The sequence below is a fragment of the Epargyreus clarus genome, unplaced genomic scaffold (assembly GCF_041222505.1).
Source record: "Epargyreus clarus isolate Ecla_fem2 unplaced genomic scaffold, WU_Ecla_fem_2.2 ptg000005l, whole genome shotgun sequence".
Lineage (NCBI taxonomy): Eukaryota > Metazoa > Arthropoda > Insecta > Lepidoptera > Hesperiidae > Epargyreus > Epargyreus clarus.
This window is the reverse complement of record NW_027332213.1, coordinates 2500186-2526291: the sequence shown is the minus strand read 5'-3', so window position 1 is coordinate 2526291 and position 26106 is coordinate 2500186. Positions and strand designations below refer to the sequence as shown.

Below are 26106 nucleotides of genomic sequence, written 5' to 3'. Positions count from 1 at the left end.
ACGCCTTAACCAAGTGACATCCAAAAAATAAAATTGAGTCCTCTGACAATTGCAGCCTAATGTATATTAAATTAAATTTGGGTTCTATCATGGAACAGAAAAAACAAGGGTTCTATAGATTATCAGTAAAAAATATTTTGACCCAGATATATCTCAGCTGTAAGCGATATCAACCTATTAGGTAGTTGAAACTAGGTTCATACCGAATCTGTATTCATTCAGTTTTGCTTTCTAGAGTTACGCAAACAAGTGTCAAAGCATTTATGTATTGAAATGTATTGCAGTATTTTAATGATTTTTGATCATTTAATTTGGCAACTTAGAGTTCAATAAGTATTAAATTAGCGTAAGGTAGGTAAGGGCAGCATCCCAGGGATAGAAAAACAATTTTTATGAAAGGAAACAAATATATATAATAAGGCAAACACAGTTTTGCAAATTTATTCCACATATTAAACTGATACAAGATTGATACAAGTCAGAGTTCTAACAGTATGGACATGCTATGTGGTCGAAATACAAAAAAAATGTTTAGTAGTACAGCGATAATAAACATTACAGAAATCCTGAACTTTACAATACTACTTCCTCACACTAATGTATTTTAAGGGGAATTATGTAATAAAATAAAGCAAAAAACTAAAGCAGGAACACAGTTGGGAAATGTTATCGATTACAGGGGTGTTTTTATTTTAGCCGTAATTGCTAGAGTCAGAGTTCATTTCGTTCCATCAATTCATCCTCAAGTATCCTAAGTTGTAAGTATGTCAAAAAACAACAGTCAAACTCCTTATAATATAATAATTACTGCTAAAATACACATCACATCGCAAAATGCGTTCGCAGGAATAAAATATATTGAATAACATGTATTAAAAAAAACAGACAGTCGACGGGTCCGCGACCCGCGCGCGGCCGCCAACAGGCAACCGCGGCCGCGCGCCCTCACAAAAATAAAGTATATATTAAATATATACGGCTAATACGACAGTGAAAACATAAGCATAACGGGAAACTTACATTCGAAACATTTCATAACGTCCTACTTTAAGATTTTTACGGAATCGATGCGTTACAAAATTGAAAACGTGAAAATCAAATAAAAAAACACATATATAGAAAAAAGTGGAACGATCCTCTCGTTACACTGGGAGAATCGGGCGTAAACGTAACCGTGAACCGCGAGCGAGCGCGTCGGGCGCGCGAGGTGCTCCCCTGCGCAGCTTGTAGTGTCTCCGAGACAGGGGCCCGCGCGCCCGCGCCCGGCGGCCGCGGCGGCGCTAGCTGGCCTCCGCCGCGTCGCCCCAGCCGCACGCCGCCGCCGCCGCCGCGCCCAGGCGCCGCTTCGTGTCCCCCCCTTGGTTCTGGTGACCCCCGTCGTATTTACGTTTACCTAGGGACACATACACGCACACGTCAGATACACTATAGAATATACTATTTCTACATTACAACATGAAAATATTACGTTTAGACCAAACGAAACGTAGGGATAGCGGACAGCTGAAAGTTATGTTTTAAAAATGTATTAATCTTTACATTTTTTTTTTAATGAAATATAATTAAAATTCCCAAAACATATTGAGGATGGTAAAAAAAAATGCCTGTAATTTCACCAAAAGAATTAATTACAGCATTGCTAGAATGAACGTTCGTTTGATCTAAATTCCAACAAAAAAATACTTAAGGAATCGAACCCACAACCTTGGTAAAATTGTAATACTAAATTCGATCAAAAAAATACATGAATCTACTTAGAATGGAACAGGTATGAGGTTAAAGATACCACAAACTTTTACAAACAATACAAAACGTGGACTCGCTACTCGACCGAGCTCTTTATTTAGACGTAATAAGGTATTTTAAGGTTAAAAGTTTGTGGTAGCCCTAAGGAACGATAAAGGAATGGAGTAGGAGAGGATAGTTACCAATATATAAAACTTAACCCGGATTAGACGCAAACCATCAAACACGCTGAAACGAAAGGATACGTTAAAACATTGTGACGTTAACACGACCGAGAGAGAGTCCAACGTTTCATACAAGAATAATTTAGAATTTTGATAATACATTTTGTTATACAAACAAATTTATATTATAACGTAAAACACAACGTTTACCTATTTGATGACGTAACATACACAAATGTACACAAAACAGAGTAGTAGAGTTCGTAAAATAAAATTGGTAGATTTAGGTAATATTATATCAAAAAGGAACTTGTGACTACTATTTTTACTCTGGTTAGTAATAAAGTAATAGTCAATCTTAATCTACAGTTTGAAATTTGACAACTATTGGCTGGAAAAGCTGATATATATTTTTTTAATTTTGGTAGGCAAAAATTGGCTAAAATCGTTTATTACTAAAGGGTGTTATTTGACTTTAAAGTATCAGTACTCGTATTTTAACCAAAAATAAGTTCATGGCATAATTAGAAAAATAGGTAAATAGGACACAGGAAGGTGGGATAAGTAGACTCTTCTAAATTACGACAAATTACAGATGCCTGAATATGTGGGCTGAGTAAATACTCTAAATTTACCCATAGTTTTATATTTTTCATGTGGCAAAGTTTAGAAATAAAACGTAGTTCTATTTTACACGATAATTTTTCATCCTTCCATTTTAAATCGGTTCAGTAGCTTCCAAATTAAAGATATAGATGGACAGATAAAAAATATAGATATTTTAAAATTGTTACATGTTCGGTTGCTGTGAAGATTATTATTAAATTACATTTAATTTTTTATCAAACCCGTAAAATCTGTATACTTCGGTGCTCAAGGGCATCAGTGAAATTTGGGCTTAAGCGCACTTTTTCCTTTACGTTATTGGAAAAAATGTTTTCACTCTACCAAATTACAACCTTACCCGCGAAGTATCAAACATGAAGTGTAACATGTGCAACCTACTTACCGCCTACCTATTAGGTTATAAACTGACCTGGTAAACTTGGCTTGGCGCGCGGGTTGCCACGCATGGCGCTGGGCGTGCGGCGGCCACGAGCGGCGCGGCGTGCACCACCACGGGGCCCAGCCGCGGCCCCGCGACGCGCCCAGCGGCCGCTCGTCCCACATGACCCAGCCTGCCCCAACACACACCCACTGTTAGCCCACGCGCGACACACTCGCATACTGGTGTCGATACGACGGTAATGTCGACGCACCGACTGTGCAGCTCGCAGCTCATGTCTTTCAAAATCATTAAACAACACGCTGTATGGAGCTTGCGTAGGCCAATAACTCGTACGACTAATTTAGGTTTGAACAGGATTGATATCGATAAATGAAGCCAACAACTACCATCTTAAATATAAAACTAATTTATTTTACTGGTAGAAAAGCTTACACTCAGGTCTGTCAAAATAGTGCTTGCTATGCTTAAGTTATCAAAAAATGGAAAACAATTTGCACATATCGGAAAATATTTAACGTTCAAATAGAACCTACCATTCAAAAGAAATTTTATATAAATAAGATTTTGAAGCGTAGAAGCTGTTAATTTATTTTAATAAAAATACTACAAGTCACATTAAATGATACAAAATTAAGATACATTTGCGTTTACAACTAATAGAAAAAAGAGATGGACGTTGTTGGCAATTCGTTAGATTCTGTGTATACTCGCCAAACGTAACCAAATTAGATATAGTGACAATACAATAAAAACTGTTATCACGTACAAAATGATAAAATACGTGCATTCTTAGAGATTATATACGCCCCGAAAATACCCATGCTCCGCGCAGCACACATTTGACTGTGCCGCCATTGGCCGACGAAAGCTCTCGACCGTGTGCTTATATCCTACAAGTGGGTGCGTCGACACGAGCGTCGCGTACGAAGTTGACCTACTTTCTTACGTAACGATACCCCAGAGTAATAATTAGGATAGAGCCCATGCCTTCAAAACCTTGGTACGAATCAAAGGCAAACTTGCCATCGCTGCTTAATACTGTAAAATGTTTTCACGACTTGTTTCGTCAGGATTTTATTAAATTTACTATTCAATCAATTAAATGAACTAATCACTCCACTTTAACTTGACTATAAGTATTGCCTACAGCGCGCATAGAGATAGTATTCTGACTTGTGCACCTGTTCGTACCAGGCACGCTCACTCTATCCATTATCACTCTGTGGTGTATCCAGTGTGCCAGCGATGCACTACCCGCGATACCGCCCATAAGCTCTGCCTCGGTACGCCCCGCTCCACGCCCAACGCCCAAACACCCACGCGTTGATAACAGCGGCGTCATCGGAATATTTTTTTCTTTTCTTTGCAAGAAGTGGATATAAGGTCTTATATGTCGTGAGTCTAACAATAGTTGTTTCATATATTATATGTTGTTAACTTCAGATATATATTCCTATGGAGATATAGTTAGCTAATATCGTAATAGTAATAACAACTCTACTTACTATATATGCAAACGTAACAATAACTTAAATTTACAATAACTTGGCTCTACAATTTTGTCTATAACATACGACTTTTTAAAATAGTTTTTTTTTTATTTTGTATTAGTTCAACTGCATGTTACCCAATTTATCAACTCAATATTCAATTCTAGAATATATAAATTTGAAGTTACACGAAGACCCGTTCATAAGATATACATTAGGTACATCCAAAGGCGTGGGCGTTTACGAAATTAATATACGAGACAGAGTTTAGTGAGCAAAGCATAGAAAATTATAAATGACGAAAATTTCGATATAATTATATGATGTTGACATCTTGCGTGGACCGTTCTTCAAGTACTAAACGATAAGTTTTAAGACATTACCACACATTATATACTCTTTTGTATTTAAGTATAGGTATCACTCATCCCCGCAAGATGCGAATTAAACGAAATTTTGCAACACAACCGATCATTGATTAAGTAATAGAACATTCTCGTTTACTGATAAGCATTACGGTTCATGCTACGGTATCGCTAGGTCGCGAAGAAACTCTCGATCGATCATAATACAAGAAAATCAATCAAGAGCCCCAATGAGAACAACACATTTCAATAGGTAGGTACATTATCATATCGAACAATAAACATGTGTATATCTCAATTAGAAACGCTACCAGACACGTAATTGTATAGCATCGTATGTGGACACGTTTCAACACTAAATAACCATGCTGCAAAATAAACAACTGCATTTAGATAACATTATCGTAAGTACACAACTGCGAGTAGATAGAATTACATAATAAAAGTAAAGATTATAGTGTTCTTAGACTATGAATACTGTAAACAAAAGTCAATCAGGTACCTACTACTAAACTATAAAATATAATACTTAATATCGATAACATTCTAGGCTTCAAGGCAATTTTGTATTCGATTAATATCAATATCAATCTACGAGTATACAAGTAAGCTAACTATAAATACTGATCGCTAACATTCAACAACAATGATAAAACATTTGAACGGTACATACACGTAGGGCATTACATATTGCAGTTTGGTACCTGAATGCCTCCGGTTACATCGTAGTAAAGCGAGTTGGGCCCGAGAGCGAGCTCGTCGTCCTGAGTGAGGCATTTACCAAGCGGATCAGTAAGTCTTCTTAACATATTCTCTACGTCGTTACAACAGCGAGAAATACAAATAAGGTTACTCGAGCGTTCCGAGAGAAGCACGCGACATTCCTCACCTAGGGGATGCGGGGGTCGCAAAGCTCCAAGCGTGTTATCGGGTTAGTGACAAAGCAAAGCGAGGCGCTACATGGGGGATGACGAGCGATGACGCTAAGCGAGGCAAACGTGAAATGGCAACTGAAAACAACAAGAGAGGGTGAGACGGGCACGTTAGTCGGAGTGGCCTCAGCTATGCAGACCTGATGGTGCGATCGGCCGACAGCCACCCCGGCCCCACGTCCCCCCGCCGCCGCCGCGTGCGCCGCGGGCCGCGTCGGCGGCGAGCGCGGCCCGCGCGGCGCACGCGGCGGCGCAGCTCCCGTTATACGACGCCGACGCTGAGAGCGCGCCGCCGCCGCTATCGATCACCACCGTCAGGCCTACACACTACCGTATTTACCGAGTCACTGACTCCTTTCTAGGATGGGATTCAACCAAAAAAACAAAAAATGTAATAATAAATAGATGAAAAAATTTGGCAACTCAAAAAAAACCGAAAGTAACAATGATGAGTACAGCGTCTAGTGACTAGTAAAATAATAATGATAACATTAGTTAGTGTGTGTGGGACCCACCGGTTGCGCTCTGTTGGGAGGCTGGCGGACGGCGGACGGTTGCGGTGGCCCCGCGTAATCAAAATAGAACTCATCGTACCGGTAAAATGGCTCATTGTAGCCACCTCGGTAATCCCCGTACCCGTAATAGTCGTAATCATAATCTATAAACACACAACACAGGCCTTTTAGAGGCTAAGCTAAACTAACGCTAACTTACAAGCTAGGGCAGGCGGGCGGCTGCCGGCGCGGGACCGACCGCGCGCCGCGCCCTCTCCTCGCCTTTGCGTATCACACACCTGACGAACTTAAGCGTAGTCAAATATCGACACACGGAAAACACATGCATCTTCCAACTTCCTAGTCTGCGCTATCACCGAACTCTTATTTTTAGCCAAATTTTAATTAATCTAAGTTATTAATTAAACAATTTTCCTAATCGCTTCTATTGATTCCACCACCGAAACCTACACAGAAAGCGTCGTGAAACAGGGTGATGAGATATCGGAAATCGTAGCTCGTTTCCATGGTCCAAAGGCTGCGGGATCAATGAATTATGAGTTTTAGTTTTCAAAATTTGTGCATGCAGAAGTTTTTGTTAAGTTTTGTTATTACATAGACGACGTGTAGCCCTTCGTTCCTTTCTCTTTACATTGTATCTTTTCTGTCTTCCGTATCTAAATTCTTTAATCCGAAACCATGCAAGGTCCTAATCCTAGCTCTCATTAATATCTAGCCTAGAATATAGCGTTAATGACACATGTATCGGTGGTTACGACGATATCCATGTTATAAATTCTAAACAAAGACCAATAAAATTAAATTAACGAAACGAACAAGACAATATAAAAATGGACTGATTGTGTCAATGTTTGCAACTGCAAATATGAAGAATTTTCAGCGATTCACTGAGTAAAGAATCATCATACTTATTGCAACTAAAATATTCCTTCCTTCCTTAACATAACCTTCCTTTACATAAAGCAAATTTAATATTTCTTAAGACTTAACCGCGCTACTTTTCATAGCTTTATTATTGACATATTCTTTCTCTACCACTATCTCCAGCGTAGCATTCTTTCAAAGTCTATATTTATTTATTATTAGGAACTTCTATAATTCTGTCGTTTATTCGTCTTTGTCAAACAGCAAATTAGCATATCACCGTAGTCTATTCATTAGGATATCGTCGTAGCTCGTTGTTAGTAAGGGATCAGTAGCGAAGTTTGCGAGTGTGCGCGTGGACCACACCGTGTATACTTTAACACTTGTAATTCCTGTGTTTGTGTGAGTGAGTGTCTTCTGTTGGAGAGACGCCGTCAAAAGGTTCTCGTGTTTTGGGTATGTTTAATTTATCAAAATATAAAAAAAAACATTGTTTTGACAAGAACCTTTTACATGAGCCTCTGGTGCTATTTCGTGCTTTAGTTTAGGTCATCGGACCATAAGTTGACTTTTCAGATAGGAAAACGGAAAATTTTGAATTACTTTTTTATATTTTCAAACTTAGCTGCCGTAATTAAAAATAAGTTATTAAAACCATCAGCTAAAATTTAAATTTGATAACCTTGTCTACAAAAGTGTTTTTCAGCAACAAAATTAGAATCGGAGATCCTTCATTCTCACCATAGACTTACTACATATGGGTATAAATCTATGGCATTATGACGTCACAATTCCATCAGTTCTCAGTTTAAATTTCTAAAAAGTCGACCCATCGTCTACCAACGCTCATTCATCGTTCACATCACGTACATCGCGCTCATAATGTATAACATATCAACTATGTATAATATATTAACATGATGTATCGTGTGTTGTGTAATGTAGTGTATAGGTCGATTTAGACGAGGCGAGTTTCTCGCTTTCTTTATTCGATAAAGTTTTACGTTTCTTGTTCAACGATCGTTATACTTTTTTACATTTAAATGTGAGTTATCCTTTTGCTGTTGTGAACTGACATGAACACAATTTAATTTATTATTAATTAATTTAACATTTAGTTTTCTAAACCAGTTTCCTTTTTTCGAAGTATTTTAAATGCACTCTTTATCAGACGTTTGCATGAAAGAGAGCTGTAGTGATATAGGACAATTTTCTTTCCACAATATATTCAGGTATCTGGTTATGACATCGCGTTGGTTTTAAATTTTAAACTGGTATAAATTTTCTATACAATAGTATATTAAGTATCATTACCAAAACAATACGTGCAGCTCAAAAAACACACAAGAAACCAGCACCGGTATTATTATCAAAATTTCACGCTCAAACATGAAACGAGAAACCCGCACCGCCCCAAACAACCTCCATGTCCGTATTGACGTGTGTTACACATGTGTTACACACGAGTACTGACCGTAATCGCCGCGCGCCTGCGGCGGTCGCGGCGGCGGCTGCGGCGTGCGGCCGCGCAGCGCGCCGTGCACCGGCGAGCAGCTGCACCAATCAAATCTGACATTACAGACACGTCGCGTTACCGTTTTGAAGGTGGTAGAACCCTTTGTGGTTCGACTTCGGCGGCACCACCGCCACACCTAGCTCTGCCTCGTAACAGCAGTGTTGAGCGCTGCTGTGTTCCGGTTTGAAGGGTGTGGTAAGGGAGACATACTTTTCCGAGACGTTCCAGCTTAGTCCTCAGGGGTGGCGGCGCACCTGTGGCCGACTCCAGGTAGGTATGTTTAATCCTATCTGGGGTGGTTTACAAATGTCCATGGGCGGCAGTAGCCACTTACCATCAGGTGGAATGCATGATCACCTGCTACTCCCATATTGAAAAAAAAAACCACTACGAACACGGTACACTGACGGCCACGTAAACGCTGCTATCCGACTCGCGGAACCAATTTTTGTGTCGATTACAACGTACAGAAATTAAATCGTAGGCATTAAAGGCATTATATTTAAAAAATCACACAAAAAATTAAAGTTTCAACATTGATGCACCGTTGAGGAGCTGCACCAATCAAATCTGACATTACAGACATGTCGCGTTACCGCTACGCACACGGTATACTGGCGGCCCGTAAACGCTGCTATCCGGCTCGAGGGACCAATTTTTGTGGGTTACAACGTACAGCAATTAAATTGTAGGCATCAAAAGTATATTTATTAAATCACACACTAAAGTAAAAGTTCCAAAATTCACATTATTTGCACAGCAATAGTTGTCTCGGTGTCACCTATACAATTTTTATTATTGAAATGCATGTCTGCCACGTGAGCTGATAATAAATAAAAATGGCAATTTATAAATTCACGCATTAGCAAAAGTATTTCAAGTTGTCGACGTAGAATGAATCATTTAATTGTATCAAAAATATATTAGAACCTTAAAAACTGGTGTAAAGTCTATTATATTTGGCGAAAGAAATTATTAATTAAGCAAAACATCTGTGACTGTATATCATTGTTAAAAATTATTTTATAAACTCTTAATAATCCGTACAACTCACAAAGTACACATAGCACCAATTTTCTTTCATACATATACATGATTAATATAAATTTTCCGGCGTTGAAATCTGAAAAAATCTACCAAATCTACCAACAAATCTACTGACAAATCTACCAACAAATCTACTAAACAGGACGGTATGACTCACCCGCCGCGGCCGTATATCATCTGCGTCATGCGGCGCTCGCGCGCTCGCAATATCTCCTCCTTCTTCTTCTTGTCGGACGGCGGCTTCGCGAGCGACACCTCCAGCCGCGCGCCGCCCAACTCCTTGCCGTCGAGCTCTTGCATCGCCTGGCACGGCAATTGCCACTCGTTACAATCGATTCATTAGCAGATTTAAAAGAATCGGGTGTCAACTTTCACATACTTTTCAGTAAATAGTATATTAGTATATAGTAAATAAGTATCGGTCTTTTGTGAAATTTGTTGGGTCACTCAATAGTAGAGTGAAAGAAATATATACGGGGACAAAGGACATTTTGTTAGTAGTAGAGATAAACAAGAATTATCAGCATTATTAAAAATGTGACAGGTATAATATTGGGAACCGCGCGAGTAATTTTAAAGAAAACCTGGTTGCAACTCTTTTTAAGACCCATAGTTAGACAAGGATCTAGTCTCACTGCTAGACACCGGTCACATCACTACTAAAGAAAGCCTGGAGCATGCTCCACCACGCGGATTCTTTGCATATGCGAGAGTATGAGTTAATGGCAAATCAGACATCAATAAGGCCTCCCTAAGATTTAACAACTTATCGAACATATTTACGTGCACGCACGCAAGTACACAAAAATTTACGTATACAAACCTTAACAGCACAATCCCGGTCTTCAAAATGGACGAATGCGTAATCCTTGATCTTCTTGACGCGCTCCACAGTTCCGAAACGTTCAAATTCTTCTTTCAGCGAATCCTCGGTGATCTCTTGAGTCAGGTTTCGAACGTATAACACCTTTACCTGGTCAGAGAAATGCACATATACATTGAAGATTTTAATTAATATTAACTTAATTCTAAAATCCTAAATTCTAAAAATAAAATTCTAAATCTAAAATTATTTTTATATCTTTTGCGCCACTGCACTTAAACAGTTTTAGTATTTCAAATTATCCAACCAAATAAATTTGAGATATTTTAATACGTTACTTACTTTACTCATTGTTTGCTCGTCGGGTTCTTCTTGGGGATCAGCCCAATCCACTATAATATCACAGCCCCATACCTGCACAAACAATACCAATTAAACATATTTTAAAATATAAACTTAGCAAAAGCGTGAATAAACAAATGCTCACCTTTATTCTACCTGTCCCCAGTCTACGTTTAGCTAATGACGCCGCTTTGTGAGACTCGTATTCCAAAAAACAAAATCCTCTATTTTTCTTCTTGTCATCGGGCGAACTATATATTATTACTTCTACGAGTCCGGCTGCAATCATACAACATCAATAAAATCCCCAGAAGCGGTCACAGGCGTACGGAAATTTACGGTAAAAAGCTTCCCTCCAACCCTTCGCTTAAAATTCATTCCTCAACGCTACAAATATGAAGCAAATCAAACGATATTCCAGGAGAACATATACGGTACTGAAGAAATCTAATTCTAGAGAACAACAGCAAGATTCTCCAGTCATAACCAGTGAGCATTCTCGAGGCGGAGGCCAATCGTAGGTTAACACATATCGTGCCGGCGAGGCGCGCGGCGGGCGGGCCGGGCCCGCGGGCCGGCCGCGCGCCTCGCCGGCTGAATAGCACTTATTATGAATTCGACAAGGACTTACGTGCGTGCTTAGTAAACTCCTCAAACAAATCGTCCCGATCTCGATTCTTAGGGATATTCCCCACGAATAAACGGTGATTGTTAAAGGAAACCGTAACGCCAATCTTTTTCCCCTTTCGAATTTCATAATCATTCAGCTGCAAGAACAATTCGAGGGAGGATAGCCAACGGCCGGGCCGGGCGCGAGCGCCGGGCGGGTCGGGCGGACGCAGGCGGGACGGGACGCGGACAAGCGGGACGCAAGCGGGGCACCCTCAGCGGTCCACACCAAGCCCCACGCACTCAACCCAACAACTCTAAACTCCTTAATTCATTCGATTGACACTTTACCTGTTAATTTACCAAACTCTTCCAGTATCTCCTCTTTGCCTTTAGACTTGGGAATGTTGCCGACGAAAAGTCGCAGATTCGGTACGCTAATCTTAATTCTCAGAGTCTTCCCTGGTTTTATTTCGTGATTATCGAGCTGTGGGAAAAATAACAAGGGAAAAATTTTGAAAAGGTGTAATTTTGGAATCGGTCCGAGTCGGGCGAGCGGTCGTCGCGATCGGTCGAGTCGGTCCCGGAGCCGATGGAGGATGTCGCGGCCGAGCCGGCGGAGCGATGATATCGGTTAGAGCCAATCGAGATGAGTTAACTGTATTTTGGATGATAAGCCGAAAGTGTTTAACGGAGCAAAGAGGAGAGCCTGAGATATATTAAATTCTCAGCCGGAGAACTTTTTTGAAGCCAATTAAGAGTTAACCCTGTAAGTGGACCGTTTGATGAAGTGAAAATAAAAAGAAGCGAGTACAAGTGTGATGGAAACAAAAAAAATAATAATGAAAGCAACTTAAAATTGAACGAGGTGCAAAGTAAGAACGGGATGATATCTCAGGACAAGCGAGGCTAGATCAGTTTAAAGGTGTTATGTTTGCACATTTACACAATTCAGTGATTATATATAATATGACGTGATCCCAAATGCATCAGCACGGCACCTCCAATGAAATCAAGTTTTAGATTCAAACAGAACTATATAATTTAAACAAAATGCTAACGACGATAGAATTAATTAATCATATGCACGATGAGTAATACTTATTTTCGATCATTTACATAATAGTATTTACATAAATTAAAATTACGTTAAGTTACAATGTTAACACTATCACAAAACTGATGCAAATGAGGTAATCGTCGGTGGGATATTAATATCATGCTTTCAAATGATAAAAGCTTAATTCTAAATCTCCCAAGAGTGACTGTGAATTATACATTCGACAGGCAAATGATTGGGACTTGCAAAAGTACCAGCGGATGATTGCGTTTAAGAGTAATTTTGCAAGTGACGCCACAGTTTGAGAACTTCGATGGGGCCAAAATCATCATGCTCATAAATTTTGTGAATTCAAAATGTGATTTTTTCAAGAAATAAGACATCGGCTCGTAGGAAATGAATCGTGATGATTCCGCCCGAAAGGAAGATGATGTATGATGTACAATAGGCGAAATGCCCAAACTGTTAGCAGCTAACGTGCTGTGATTCTGTATCTTTCAAGGGATTATACTTATAACATTCGGCGAGTCACCTGGAAAGTAGACGTCAAATTAGAATTTTGTTTCAGATTTATAATCTCACCAATTACACAACTAGATGTAATGTTTCATATAATGATGTTTAGACACAATTTGGTGAAACCAATTATAAAAATGGTACGGATGTTCGTTTTGCATATAACACTGTGCTGGAAATGTTGCGGTATTGTAACAGATGTGCACGACAACATCCATCGCGTGCGCAAAGACTGGTGGCGACCGTCAGCTCTGGTAACCTCATCGCAATCAAACAAGAAACCGGAGGAAGAGAGTAAGAACTTGGAGCAGTCGTTTAACATCAAGAATATGTGCAAAATCAACTACAACGAAGCGTTTACTTCTTAAACGTGAAATCAGCGGCACGGAATTAAAATGAAAAAGCAGGGTTAAAATACTTTTTCAGGATACCAGCAAAAGCAGTAGAGTCTTTGCTGCCGACATTTATTTATTATTTAATTTAATGACATATATTACGCGAATTACATTACAAATTATTCTGTAAGTTTTTATCAATTTTGATAGCCGGCATCAATCTTTGCCACATTTCTTTAGCAACACTATCGAATGTATATTGAATACTGTTGCTAAATTGTTTAAGAGGGTGGTAAGATTTAGTGCCAAAATGGGTCAAAATATTAGAACCAAGTTTTAACGCCCTTTCACTGGTTACTGACTTGACTTTCCGAGTTATTGCAACGTTAAATGACAAGAAACCCACAACACATATGACTGCACAAATACTTACCACACTCTCAACGTAAACAACACCCATTTTTATTCCTATGCGCGAACTTATTTCTAAACATTTAACGCGTCAATTTTAGAGCTCCGATTTAGGTTGACATCGTTTAACAGTTTTTTTTTATTTATGATACAAATTACAGACCATGAACGCTCAAACTACACTGCGTCTTAGCAACAACATAATGAATCAGCGTTTGGATATCTTCGGGGGGATAGAGTCGTAAACGCAAAGCGGTAACCAAATCAATTACGTCGACCAAAAAAAAAAATAACAGAGGAAAGTAAAAAAAGTCACAACATCGACTATACAATTACATAGAAGGAGAGAGAGAGTAGTTAGAAAAAAGTTCGGGCAGAGGCCGCACGTCGATGGAGGGGGGTAGAGTGGGGTGTGGGGCGTACCTCTTGCACGGCGCGCTGCGTGGCGTCCCGCGTCGTGAACGTGACGAACGCGTAACCGCGGTTGGTGCCGGTCATCGGGTCCATCATGAGGCGGAGGTCCCAGATGGTCCCGCAGCGCTCGAACAGGGGTATCAGCTCGTCCTCGTACATGTCCTTGGGGATCTTGCCGCAGAACACCTCGCAGCCGGCGCCGGGCGTGCCCCCCTCCCAACCCGGCGGCGGGCCCCCGTACTTGCGTTGACCTGCAACGCGTTTGACAAACACTATGAGTAACGTTATTTGTGTTACAAATATTTGCACGAATCAAATATTTTTTGCAATTAAACTCGTCCAAATCCCAGAATTTAAATTTGATTAATCTTGACTGAATAAATTACAACTACATGAAGAATATATGAATTATATATAACTTCAAATATTTATGTTCAGTTTTAATGCTAAATAATAAATAAGCAAACAATACTAATATAAAATTTTGCTTTAATAAGAAACTTAGATCTAATAAGAACCATAGACAATCATAGACAGCTAGAATTTTTCCCTATTGGGTGTCATAAATTCTTAACAGAATCTAATGAGAACCATAGACAACCAGAGTAAAGCATAGACAAAAGCAGATTTTTACAATACGATTCTAATAGGAAAATATAAAATGGAAATCTGAAAGTAATCTTACTAGAATCTTTTTAATCATCGAAAAAATATTAATATTTATACTTTTTCTTTAAATCAAAAACGGAACCATTTTATTATTGTTCAGGTTCAAAAACAAAAGTTAGGAAAAGGTTTTGCCAACGTAAAAATTAACTTTTTGTAGTCCCTTAAGCAAGACATTTTAAGCGCAGACCCGGGGTCATTTACTCGATACTTGGATAACATATTAAGTGTACGCACCTGTAGTAACATCTAACGTATAGCCGGTCCTGGCGAGGATCTGTTTGATCTTCTCCTCGTCAGGGCCCTTGACCTGGACAGAGGGGGCCAGCGCGGGCGCTCCCTGCGCGCCCGCGCGGCTTTTCTGTCTGCAAACAACAATTATACATACATACATTATATATATACGGAAAAATAGAGGATTAAAATTTTATAGTCTGTAAACAACGATTACATGACGATGTCATGTATGTTCAGTTTAAATACGGCTTGGCGACATATACGAGGTAGGGATGATGATCCAAATTTTTTCTCTGAGTGAGTGATAGAGTCTGATGGTCGGATAATCCACATTTGTTTGTGTGTGCATGAGCAGCAGGAGGTTAAAGTCCCCGAGTTTCGGGACTCATCTCACTGATTTCCGTTAGAACTTTTTATCTATTTTAATTTTATATAAATGTCAATTAATGAACAATTAATGGACAGATGTCAATTAGCACTAAGCAACAATTCGACATATACAACAAAATATTTTTGGGAATAGAAGGAGAAAAATTTACAAACGAGAATCACTATACTCCGTTCATATAGTAAAAAGTTTCTATTTGTCGCTTACTAACTCTACTTCTACTCTCTACTTATTTTTTTATATCTTGACAGTAAAGAGTATATGAAACATTTCTACATTTCGTATGAAATACCAACGTTCTTAGATTTATCTTTAAACCTCATACTTAAATACATTTATATTAGTTTATTTGCCGGCACCATAGGTAGTTTAGTAATTAAAATTCCATATAAAACATGTAATTATGTGTCGTAAAACGAACTATAAAATATTAAAATTAAATTTAATAAATAATGTTCTCAAGTTATATACTGCACTATTTTAGTAAATTATTTCTATCTAGAAGAAAAAGTTTTTATGACAAATTCGCAACATAATATGGTCTGTTTTGTGCGACAAATATATATTGTATTGTGGCACGGAACTACCAGTGCGCGAGTCTCCAACCCCACTAGGCTATTTTTTTCTTTGCATTACTAGATACTACAATTTAAATATTCATTATCGAGATCATTTCAGAGCTTACGTAGCGTACATTAATTTTGCTGATCGTATGTGAAAAGATTTAGTTTTCCGCTGTAAGCTGATGTTTCTATTCAATCCGTTATTGCATACAGCGTTCGCATAAAACATGCAAGCTCCCGGTTACCGTCGAATTTACTGCTGACGATATCTATTCAGTCAACCCGAAAATCTATTCCGTAGCAACTTTGTAGGTGAGCTATTTTCTCTCTAGCCAGGTAAAATGTGCGGTAAAGTTATTTTATATTGCACATATTGCTTGCTATCTACACTTTCAAATGATTCAATTTGTATAGAAGCGGTATTTACCCAAATATTATTTTTCTTTTTAACAAATAAACATACGATATCCATACGTTATCCACACCAAATATACTAACGTGTAATATGATCTCTGCGACCTATTTAGACTTGTCGGATTACTCGTGACTTTCTTAAAAATAATATCCAGATTAAAATTAACCCACCAGTGCTAATTTCTTAAGTAGGCCGCTCTGATAACGTATTCACACAACTCTTGTTTCCGATGATAACCGATCAAGTACGGAGAATCGTCGAGCAATTTAAAAGGATAAAGAGTTACATTAAAGCGGAGGTAACGAACTGAACGAAGGTACGATTCGCACAATTGTGCGTCACACAAAGGATAATGACCACTCCCTATCTAATCTCAGTTGCAGCGTCAAATTGTCATAACAATTTCAACACCTTGCTCCGGCTGAAAAGAATCGTCCGCTTTGTTTCTTTTAATTCAAAGCGCAGACTTCCGTCTGACGTGTGCTTGACCGTTATACACATGTTTCTCAGCTTTTTTCTAGTGTCGTAGATATGTCACCCTTTGACGATAGTGCTAAGGAGCTCTCGAGAGATCCGTCGACCTACTTTTCTAAGACGCTGGCAACTCGAGAGCCGGACCTAGATTAAGAGGAATTTTTTTCTTGCAAAAAATTGTAATGGGAAGGGTGAGTCTGGTAGATCTAGCGTTTTATCGGGGCGATTACGTGTCATCATACTAGATGGCAGCACTGCACAATGTGGTCATCGCAAGCCTACCGCAGTCCGCAACGCGGGCGATAAGTGTCAAATCAATTTTTCAAGATGACCCAGATACACAGCGGTGATTTGGCCATCATCCAATATTTTGATTTGGTTGCCGGGCGCGAAAAAAAAAGACAAGTGCACGGTACTCACCTATAGGTCTTCATGACTCCACATAAATAAGCACTTTTATTAGATACATGCTCGAGATTTGAATCTAAAAATTGTCCAAGAACACTTAAAGCACCGTCGGATGGAAATTCTTTTAAGGCATCTAGCGCACGCTCATCCAGTTCCGCGTGCGCTAGCTTTCCAGTCTTATAAATATCATCGAGCTTGGTTGCTACCTGGAAATTAAAAACGAACACATTAATAAAACGCACACTTAATTATACACAAGTGGGTATAACATCAAGTTGCGGGTTCACATTAATATTAAAGAATTTTAATACGGGTTTAAATTCTACCATTCGATTAAGTACTTCATGTGCCGACAATAGTCTGCTTAATAAACAGGTATTACGTTCGAAGGAAAACAATTATTAAATATCTTGACGCGTAAATACATAAATATCAATATTGTCTAAAAATAAGTAAGCAGAACATGTATGAACATTATGTTTAAATTGTTGCACTTCCCGACAAGAATAACTGCCTTTGTAACGCAAATAATAAGTACATGTTCGCACTCATCGTATAACAGATTACAAAGGTCACCAGACCGTCGGACCAGTTACCGCAAAGTTGTCGCGGACCCTGAGCTTAAAGTACCATCTGCCAAATTGAGTATGCCATTTTTGTCGCACACGATCGCTCGAGAGGCGTACGGTAAGTTGAGAATCGCGTGCAAGGTTCCGGAGGCGAGTTACCTTGTGAGCCATCGATCCTTAGCGATACCGACAAGAACCAGCGGACAAGTCGGGCGCCAAGGGTAATGAAATCGAAAACTGGGCTCTCGAGCCCAGTGTCTCATGCAGTTTTCGATGCGCTGCGCTGAGGAATTGAGTGATACCTACACTTTGCGGCTTCACGCAACCGCAAAACAAACGTACAAGCGGAACTGTGCAAATTTCGTATGATTTATGCAAAGGGTTCTCGAGTGTTTATACAACACTACTAAACACATAACATTTAAAGGAATAATAAACATTATTTACATACATTTCACATGATTCATTACATTAAACACAGGACAACGCTCACACTCTGTCGCGAGCATAACTCAAATTATTTCAAACGATGTTGGGTTAAGTAAGCAGCGCGGTTCAGCATATCTGACGATTCTGGTAGTCGTCATTAGGTAGCAGTGATTAAACCATAAATGTAGTTAATATTAATTGTTTTGCTGGGGTATTTCGGCAGTTTATAAACGAAGAGGACATACATACTCGTACATGTAACGTCTCTATGAATTACGGAGATTCGTACCCAGCAGTGGTACGTTAGAGGGATGAAGCTATGGTACGCATTACGTTAAAAGAATAAATACTATTAAGCATGTTTGGTAAAATTAACATTTTTTAATACAATTTTTTATTTTTAGCAGACCAACATATAGACGACAACGTGCGAGTGATGTTGCGGAAGTTAAACATACGATTTTTCGTCTCCATCATTTAAAAAATTGGAAGTCGTGTACAAATATATTTTGTATTTCAAAGCAAAACTTTTCCCTTCCTTTGAGGAAAGGAGTATATTATACAAAGAGTTACTACTTTAGGTGTCAGAATTAATCAAAAAATGTAAACCTACTGCGCTCATTGCAATAATAAATTTTGAATAATCATGTAAAGCTTTTAGGAATTGTTTTAATATGTATTACAACAACATTGTGACTTTGCATTGAGATTCCAATTGTAACGTTAATTGCAGATGTTCAGGGGTGGCAGTGACCACTATTCCATTAAAATTGTATAGAAAAAAAGAAGCTGGTCCTATTAATTTAAGTAAAAGACATTTCTAAGCAGTAATAATAGAAGCGGGACGTAAATATAATAATTTCTCATAACTGAAAACTATTTTTAATTAATAAGCGATCATATCCTGGAATCTCTAATGAAAATATTTGAAGTGTTAAATGGCGCGCCTTTTCAGGCTGACGCACGCATTCAGCCCTTTGTACGGCGTAGGCTCATTCCGGCAGACTGTTAGATACGAGAGTGGTCTAAGACTATTCAAACACGTCTCAAAGGATAGCTGGCTGCATTGTTAGCTCCAAGATTCATACAAACATTGTCAGTTCTTAAATAGCAACGCAAAACAACTTTACGCTCCGTTCCCATAGGGTTCAAAACGAAAAAGATGCTCATTTTCCGTGCATATCTGATAGGAGAGGAGTGTGCTATTATGGGACATTTTGAGAGGAAAGCTCAAATACATAAGTACTAGCTCGAAAATGCATGCAGCATGCTGTAGGTACCTAATAATGTATGAGCCATAAGGAAAATTATCAGGCTTATGTTTCTATGCTCATTTTCCGTATGTGCCATGATGTGTTATAATAAATAGTTAAATTAATAGGTATCACTAGACGGGACACTAGAAAGGCTATTTTTTGTGTAGTGGGAATAGAAATACCTTTAAGTTCTATCGAGCTTAATATAGAAATCAAGCCAGGGACAAGGCTACGAAAGTTCAGAGTTACGAAGGGTATTCTTGGATTTTCAAAAAAGAGGAATAAACAGGCAACATACTACTTTTTCATATACTTTTAAAAATCTGTTGGATCAAACAGGATGCACCCAAAATTAAAATGCTCAATATCAAGTTTGACGTGAAATTTCTAAAAAGTAGCCACTTGGGTTCCGACTTATACTTTTAAGCCATTTTATTGATTTCAAAACCTATAGAAGAACCTGCTTAAAACATAATACAATTTAATATACCGATGAAAATAAAAAAAGTAGGCAGTAGAACATTTTGTGACCGCGTGATGCCTACGTCGTAGAACCGATATTAATGAACATTTTTTGCAGAACAAAGCTGAGACGTTAAGACCATGTGCACACAATTCTCAAAGCAGGAAAGCTGTATGCAAAAAGCCATTCTATGCATATTATGCTGTAATGTACAATGCGTAAAGAATAAAATAGTACCATTACATTATTATACTTTTTTATATGATAAATTAAATGTGTTTTAACAAATCTAGTGATAAGACAGACTGGATACCTGATGAAAAATATACAAGCCTATGGACTTTTGCAACACCATAGCAGTCGCCAATGTGGTAAACTTAAATACTATATTTATTAACTACCTAACTAATAACTTCAATATTATAAAATTACACTTTTGTTTCGTGGGATCTAAATACTTTTTTTTCAAATAAAAGTACCCTTCTTTTACTGACAACATCAGGTAACGGCCAATGAAATTTCGCTTAAAATCGGTATAGTTGTTTCATAGATTGCCCGAAACATAGACCAAAGGACAGACAAAAATTTCAATTTGATATTGCTTTGTTAATATATATACATATATTACGTTCTCAATTCAATTTCGGGTCAAGTTATACTTTATTAACAGTTGATGCTTCCAAGATCTTAAACTCGCTGAAACGGTGGTAAAGATAGCTTCTTTTTTCCTCCTGAGCAATTTAACATATTTAATCTATACCTCGAAATTCGTGGAAGATGCTTAGGATACTTCTTTAGCATGGGAAAATATTAAACAAAAGTTAAAACTTTTGAAATGTAAAGCGCGTTCGCCGTCGCAAACTAAGAATACGAGACAGGGTAATCTAATGTACAAGTGTTAAAACTGACCTATTTGGTCATGTTATGCAAGATACCTAATACGGATTTTTTCAATTAATATAACACGAACAGTTTATAAGGAAAAATAGTAGAGAAGATTGCGCTTCTGGTTAAATAAACTAGATAACTGATTAAGTTGAAGTATTACTAGTTTGGTCAGAATAGCATCGTCTAGACTAGCCAAGAACGGCTGGTGTTTAACTTCGGAAGGGAGCATAACACAGAAGAAGTGTCTACTTACTTTTGTCTTCTTAATTCAGTGTCATTATTACGTTAATTGGAATAAAGAGGTACCGAAAAAACATATCAATATGATGCAAAGGATATGTTTTAAGGGAAGTTATTAAAAAATACATATAAACGTTTTATTACTGAATGGAAATATGTATATTTCATAAAATACAATATATCTATAGATAGGTATAAGGGTTGTGTTTTAATTTTATACAATTATTATTACGGAATATGGAACAGAAGAAACCTATGTATTATATCACATCCTCCACAACATCCCCATGTTTGAAACAAGATGCTGGACGACTTTAGATTGTTTATGTAAATATTTTGAGATAAACATTTAAGTATAATTGTTGTAAGATTGTTTAATATATGTGTATTGTCATTTAGGAAAGCTGGATATTTCTCTTAATGATAAAATTAAACGTAAAATAGGGCGCGAAAAACAGGTATGCAAAAATGGCGATAAATTTTGGCTGTCGGAAATTCGAATCGATATTCGAAATAACATTTACATACATACAATTTTACATAATTTCAATCAAAGTATATAAGCGCTATATATACATGTAGTCATATGTTATCATTGCTAATATAATATGATGTAAACTGGTATGAATGTATTGTTCAATATAATTGTTGATAGCAACAGTGCAAATTGAACCCAATCACTGTTGTTTTGATAAAGGTATGTCAAAGTGCAATTATAATCAAGGAGAAAGTATCTTTTATGAAAACATTTCTGCAATTTCATCCACTTATTATTGCATTCTTCAAACATGCATATGCATGCTATATATACTTTTAACTATTATATTATATATCTGAGTAATTCTGAGATGTAGGTATAACTTCATATCTATTACTCAGAATTTCCTAGATGTAATAGATAAGTAGGTATATAGGTATAGTAAATAGTTTTCTTAAGAATAGGAATGGTTTGGTGTAACTGGTTTAGAGTAGGAACTATTATATTTTAATAGTTTCATTATTTTATGCATAATGTAGGAGTAAATTATGTATTGTAAAACAAAAATTATATGTTACAAATATATTTTAATGGGCTTATTGATGTTCTTATTATTACTTCTGTAAATGTAATTTTGTTTAAGTGAATAATATGATACTCTTATGAATTACTATTTGTATTCTTTTTTTTAAATTCAAAGTATTACATAGTTAAAAAGGATATTTATTATTGTTATTATTATTTCTTAAACATACTTTGACTTTTCAGAAATAATTCAATAAGGATAATTTATGTTAGTATTTACATAGGACCATATTATATTTTGTGATATAAAACATAGGGAATTAAAGGTTTTGAATATTGGAAGTTAGATTAATTTTTCATAGTATTCTAATTGGAATCTTGTAAGAGATTAGAATATTAAAAATAAATTTATTTTATTAGTAATTAATAGTATTATTTATTTATTTCATATCTGTTTAGTTATGAAACAGTAGATGTAATTTTTTCCATATTCTAATAAGAATCTTATAAGTTTTTTTCAATGCACATATTTTTATATGGGCCAATATGTCTTATAAAACTTTCATAAAACATTGATAATTCTGAGGTTAACAGCAATTGGCCTCTATTACAGTCACATGAACGTAGCTTTGTCTCCATCATGATAAACTTTGTTTTATTGTGCCATCGTGCCTTGTGCACGGGCATCACGGGCACTGTGGATTTTTTTTAAAGTACATAATACATCATATAAGTAAGATATATAGCAAATAATACTGTAATAAATATTATAACAGTTATGGACAAAAAGTGTAAGAGAGTTGTGGAAAAAGTTAGTTTCTGAGCATGTCCCCGTACAACGGCTTGGTATGTTTTGAAGCAATTTTTTTTTTTAAATCATTCCTGTTAAATATTCTTCTTTGCACGTAATATTATACTATCAGTAGGCATAATAGTCATGTATAGGAACTCACCTTAGGGTCCAAGCCATATTCAATAAGTTTGCGGTAATCCGGGGTTCGGCCAACGTCGGAGTCCTTACCGGGGACGTCTTCAATTGATATTTCTCCATTGCCCTCCGCCATTCTGCACAGGTTTTTAAACTTTTTGTACACTCACTACACTAGTATACGGGAACACACTATTTTTTTTCAAAAGTCCCAAGCAAATTTTACAAAGTGGCTCTCTGCCTAACTGAGCTAGGCCTGCACACAGCTCGCTACAGATGATGTCATACATCACAATCGAGAGAGCCACGCGTCTCAACCATGCCAAATTGTATTTTTAATTCATTGATAACATATTAATTTTTAACTTTACAAAAACATAACGAATAAGACAATATTTACCTTATTTTGTAATTTTTGTAATTTTGGGAGAAAATGATAACGCTCTAATCGTCCGAAAAACAAAAAAACAAATGATGGTCAAACATATGAAACTGTGAAACAATGGGATTGTGCACTCCTCATTCCATCCGGGTGAAGGAGAAATTTCAAAAAACGAATGCGCGGGTCATTGTATTCTTCTAGTGATGTAAAACAAAATTTTGAGCCTAAAAAGGAAAAATCGGTAATAAGAAAAAAAAATCCAACAATGACACTAACAATGAAGGATGCGAAATCCGGCGGTCAATGACCGAAATAACACGGAGTATACTCTGAGAGTTCTTTAAAAACTTTTACACACAACACTTTTTAACGAATAAACACTATATAACACTTTTGGAATCCTTCTATAACAAAATACAAACACTAGTAACTTTCCGCGCATGAAACTTTACTAAATGCGAAACTGCAATAAGTTGAGAGTGCAACTGCATTGCACCCGATAAGAACCGGCCGGCGCGCGCCTCGATTTCCAAATAGAATCCGATTGGAATGAGCACAGAGGATGCCAGAAGATGAAAACACTATAACACACAATCACTTTACGATAAAATTGACCTAAGGCACTGTACACGAAAATAATTACCTATTAATTTTGCTAGTTGGTGGCCGAGACAGATATGGCGGCACCGCGCGACGTCAACGTGACCGCCAGTCGGGGTTCTCACGGGACGACGCGCGCGGGACATGCAACGAGGAGTGCATTCAAACTTTCAAAGGCACTAACAATTTGTTACTAAAGTTTTAAAGAAGCTCTCTGTATGAAGACTAATAGTGACCGCAGCGAATGATGAGATATTTTTATTGCACAGAGAGTTTTTGCAATGGTTGCGAATAATTTTGAATGTGAAAGAGCGCGGCGCGTCGCGCAAGGCTGCCGGCCGCGAGGTGAGACAGGCTAGCGGCAAGACGGCGGCGAGCGAGAAGCCGAGAGCGAAGGGGGGAGGGTGTTGCAACCGGCGGTGCAGGCGTGCAGCAGCGACGACGCCGCACCGAGCTCGCTTGCATACTTGCATACATACATACTCACACTTGCAAACTCTCTGACCTTCGTTACTCGTAATCGATTCACTGTCAGAGTTTCGCCTTTGTTGTAATGTAACAATTAGTTTCTTTAACCACTTTTTAATTACAATAAGTCCTTAATTTTACAAAAGACATATCAAATGATAACCATGATACTGCTTTAAAATGCACGACCTTATTTCTTATCGCTTTACATTATCTTGTAAGAAATATTTAAAAATTTTGCGCGCGAAAATAAATTCGCAAATTAGAATGTAACACAAATATTGTTTCTAATCAGATAGTAACTCTTAATTAATGTGCCTGTAGTGGATCCACATAAATACCATATTTTTATCATACAAAGTATCAAAAGTCATAATTTAGTATCAAAATCGCAATACTCTATTCGCTAAAAAATCACACGGTTCCTAATCGACATTGTCCAATAGTGGAACAAGGTTCATTACTCTTTGATATGGAAACGAAGGGATAAAAGAGTTAATCGCAATAACCCCTTGCTTTAGTTCGCTTCACCTGCTGATTATTGAAGCCGTATGTATTCGCGACACATACACAAAACTGGCCTTCGTACTTCATGTGTATGTGTAAGAAACTCGGATCTGTATCCGCCGCATGATGCATATGTGGGTAGATAGGTAGAGCGGCTACTGCGGGTGCCTCGCTTTGTGCGGACAAAGTTCCAAGCGACCCTTTCACCGCGAATATGAATCTTACACGAGACCTGTACCGCGTCCAAAATCGTGTATATTGAATGCATGCACATCTTGCTTCACAAAGAAATCTGGTGTAGTATGTTATGTGTAGCGGCAAGACAGACACACTTCCTTTCTCACATTTTCTTGATATCAATAGCGTTAAAGTGCAAGCTGTAAAACGAACTCTCGCCGAGTTTCCGGCAGCGGCGACGCGATAATTTGTCTGCTTGAGAAAAACTTCACTCAATCAAATTGAATTTAGGTCCCGTGTCGTGTTCAAGCGTGACTAGGTGATAAGCGCTCAGCTTTACAAAAAATCGTAAAATCGGTAAAGGAGAAAAAAATATACATAGACCATCCCTATTTTCGAAATTTGACACATTGACAGATATTACTAAGCATATTAGTGACATGTCAATAAATTACTTTTTCAGCCGTGACTGATATTGTATTCACATGATAATAAGTTGCGGCCAGTTAGTGACGAGTCATTATTCGACCTATTTAGTGGTCATAGAAAAGTGTTTTATTCAATATCGCCATCCGTACTTACAGACACTATGAAATTCTTATTCACCGACTCTTGTAAGGACCTTAGAAATAGCACGAATCATCCGTCACGGACACTCACGTCTATAAATATCCATTTTGCAAACACACATAGCAGAGCAAGCCCGCTCCGCTCGCCGCGCTGCGTATTACATTCGCGATAAGGCACTTAGTGCGTATTTTAAATACGTCAACAGTTCATTGACCCGCGCCGATTCGCACCGTACGTTGTCGAATTTATTGTGTCTGTAGTTTTGTAGGTCGGCGTCTTCGCTCTACTCTACCTGACGTCAAATCGAGGGCCCAGAT

The 26106-nt window shown here is 37.8% G+C and overlaps 1 protein-coding gene across 21 annotated transcripts; it reads right to left on the bottom strand.

Annotated features, from left to right (window-relative positions):
• Positions 1 to 411: 411 nt before the first annotated feature.
• On the bottom strand, positions 412 to 25825 carry LOC140757919 (heterogeneous nuclear ribonucleoprotein R). Of its 21 annotated transcripts, XM_073093808.1 has the most exons (16): positions 23486 to 23529; positions 23111 to 23222; positions 17322 to 17515; positions 15062 to 15189; positions 14168 to 14409; positions 11774 to 11909; positions 10959 to 11092; positions 10814 to 10885; positions 10472 to 10621; positions 9806 to 9951; positions 8560 to 8654; positions 6222 to 6364; positions 5479 to 5538; positions 2947 to 3088; positions 1929 to 1974; positions 1289 to 1393 (listed from the first exon to the last, which is right to left on the bottom strand). In XM_073093808.1, exons 2-15 carry the CDS (start codon positions 23219 to 23221, stop codon positions 1952 to 1954), a joined length of 1776 nt encoding a protein of 591 aa, XP_072949909.1. In that variant the 5' UTR covers position 23222; positions 23486 to 23529; the 3' UTR covers positions 1289 to 1393; positions 1929 to 1951. The 21 variants fall into 21 exon arrangements, 20 of the variants coding, with proteins under 20 accessions (XP_072949904.1, XP_072949903.1, XP_072949905.1 ...); XM_073093803.1 differs by lacking the exons at positions 5479 to 5538; positions 6222 to 6364 and adding an exon at positions 24111 to 24436 and having other exon boundaries at positions 412 to 1393; XM_073093802.1 differs by lacking the exons at positions 5479 to 5538; positions 6222 to 6364 and adding an exon at positions 24111 to 24435 and having other exon boundaries at positions 412 to 1393; positions 23486 to 23691.
• Between the last annotated feature and the right edge of the window lie 281 nt (positions 25826 to 26106).

Bases quoted from the DNA above. Each gene is read 5' to 3' on its own strand.
- LOC140757919 (XM_073093807.1), bottom strand. From the start codon at position 23,221: ATGGCGGAGGGCAATGGAGAAATATCAATTGAAGACGTCCCCGGTAAG. The intron at 11,910-14,167 runs GTACGCCCCACA...TTTTTCCCACAG, and splicing joins CGCAGCGCGCCGTGCAAGAG to CTCGATAATCACGAAATAAA. The intron at 9,952-10,471 runs GTTTGTATACGT...TTGCCGTGCCAG, and splicing joins ACCGGGATTGTGCTGTTAAG to GCGATGCAAGAGCTCGACGG.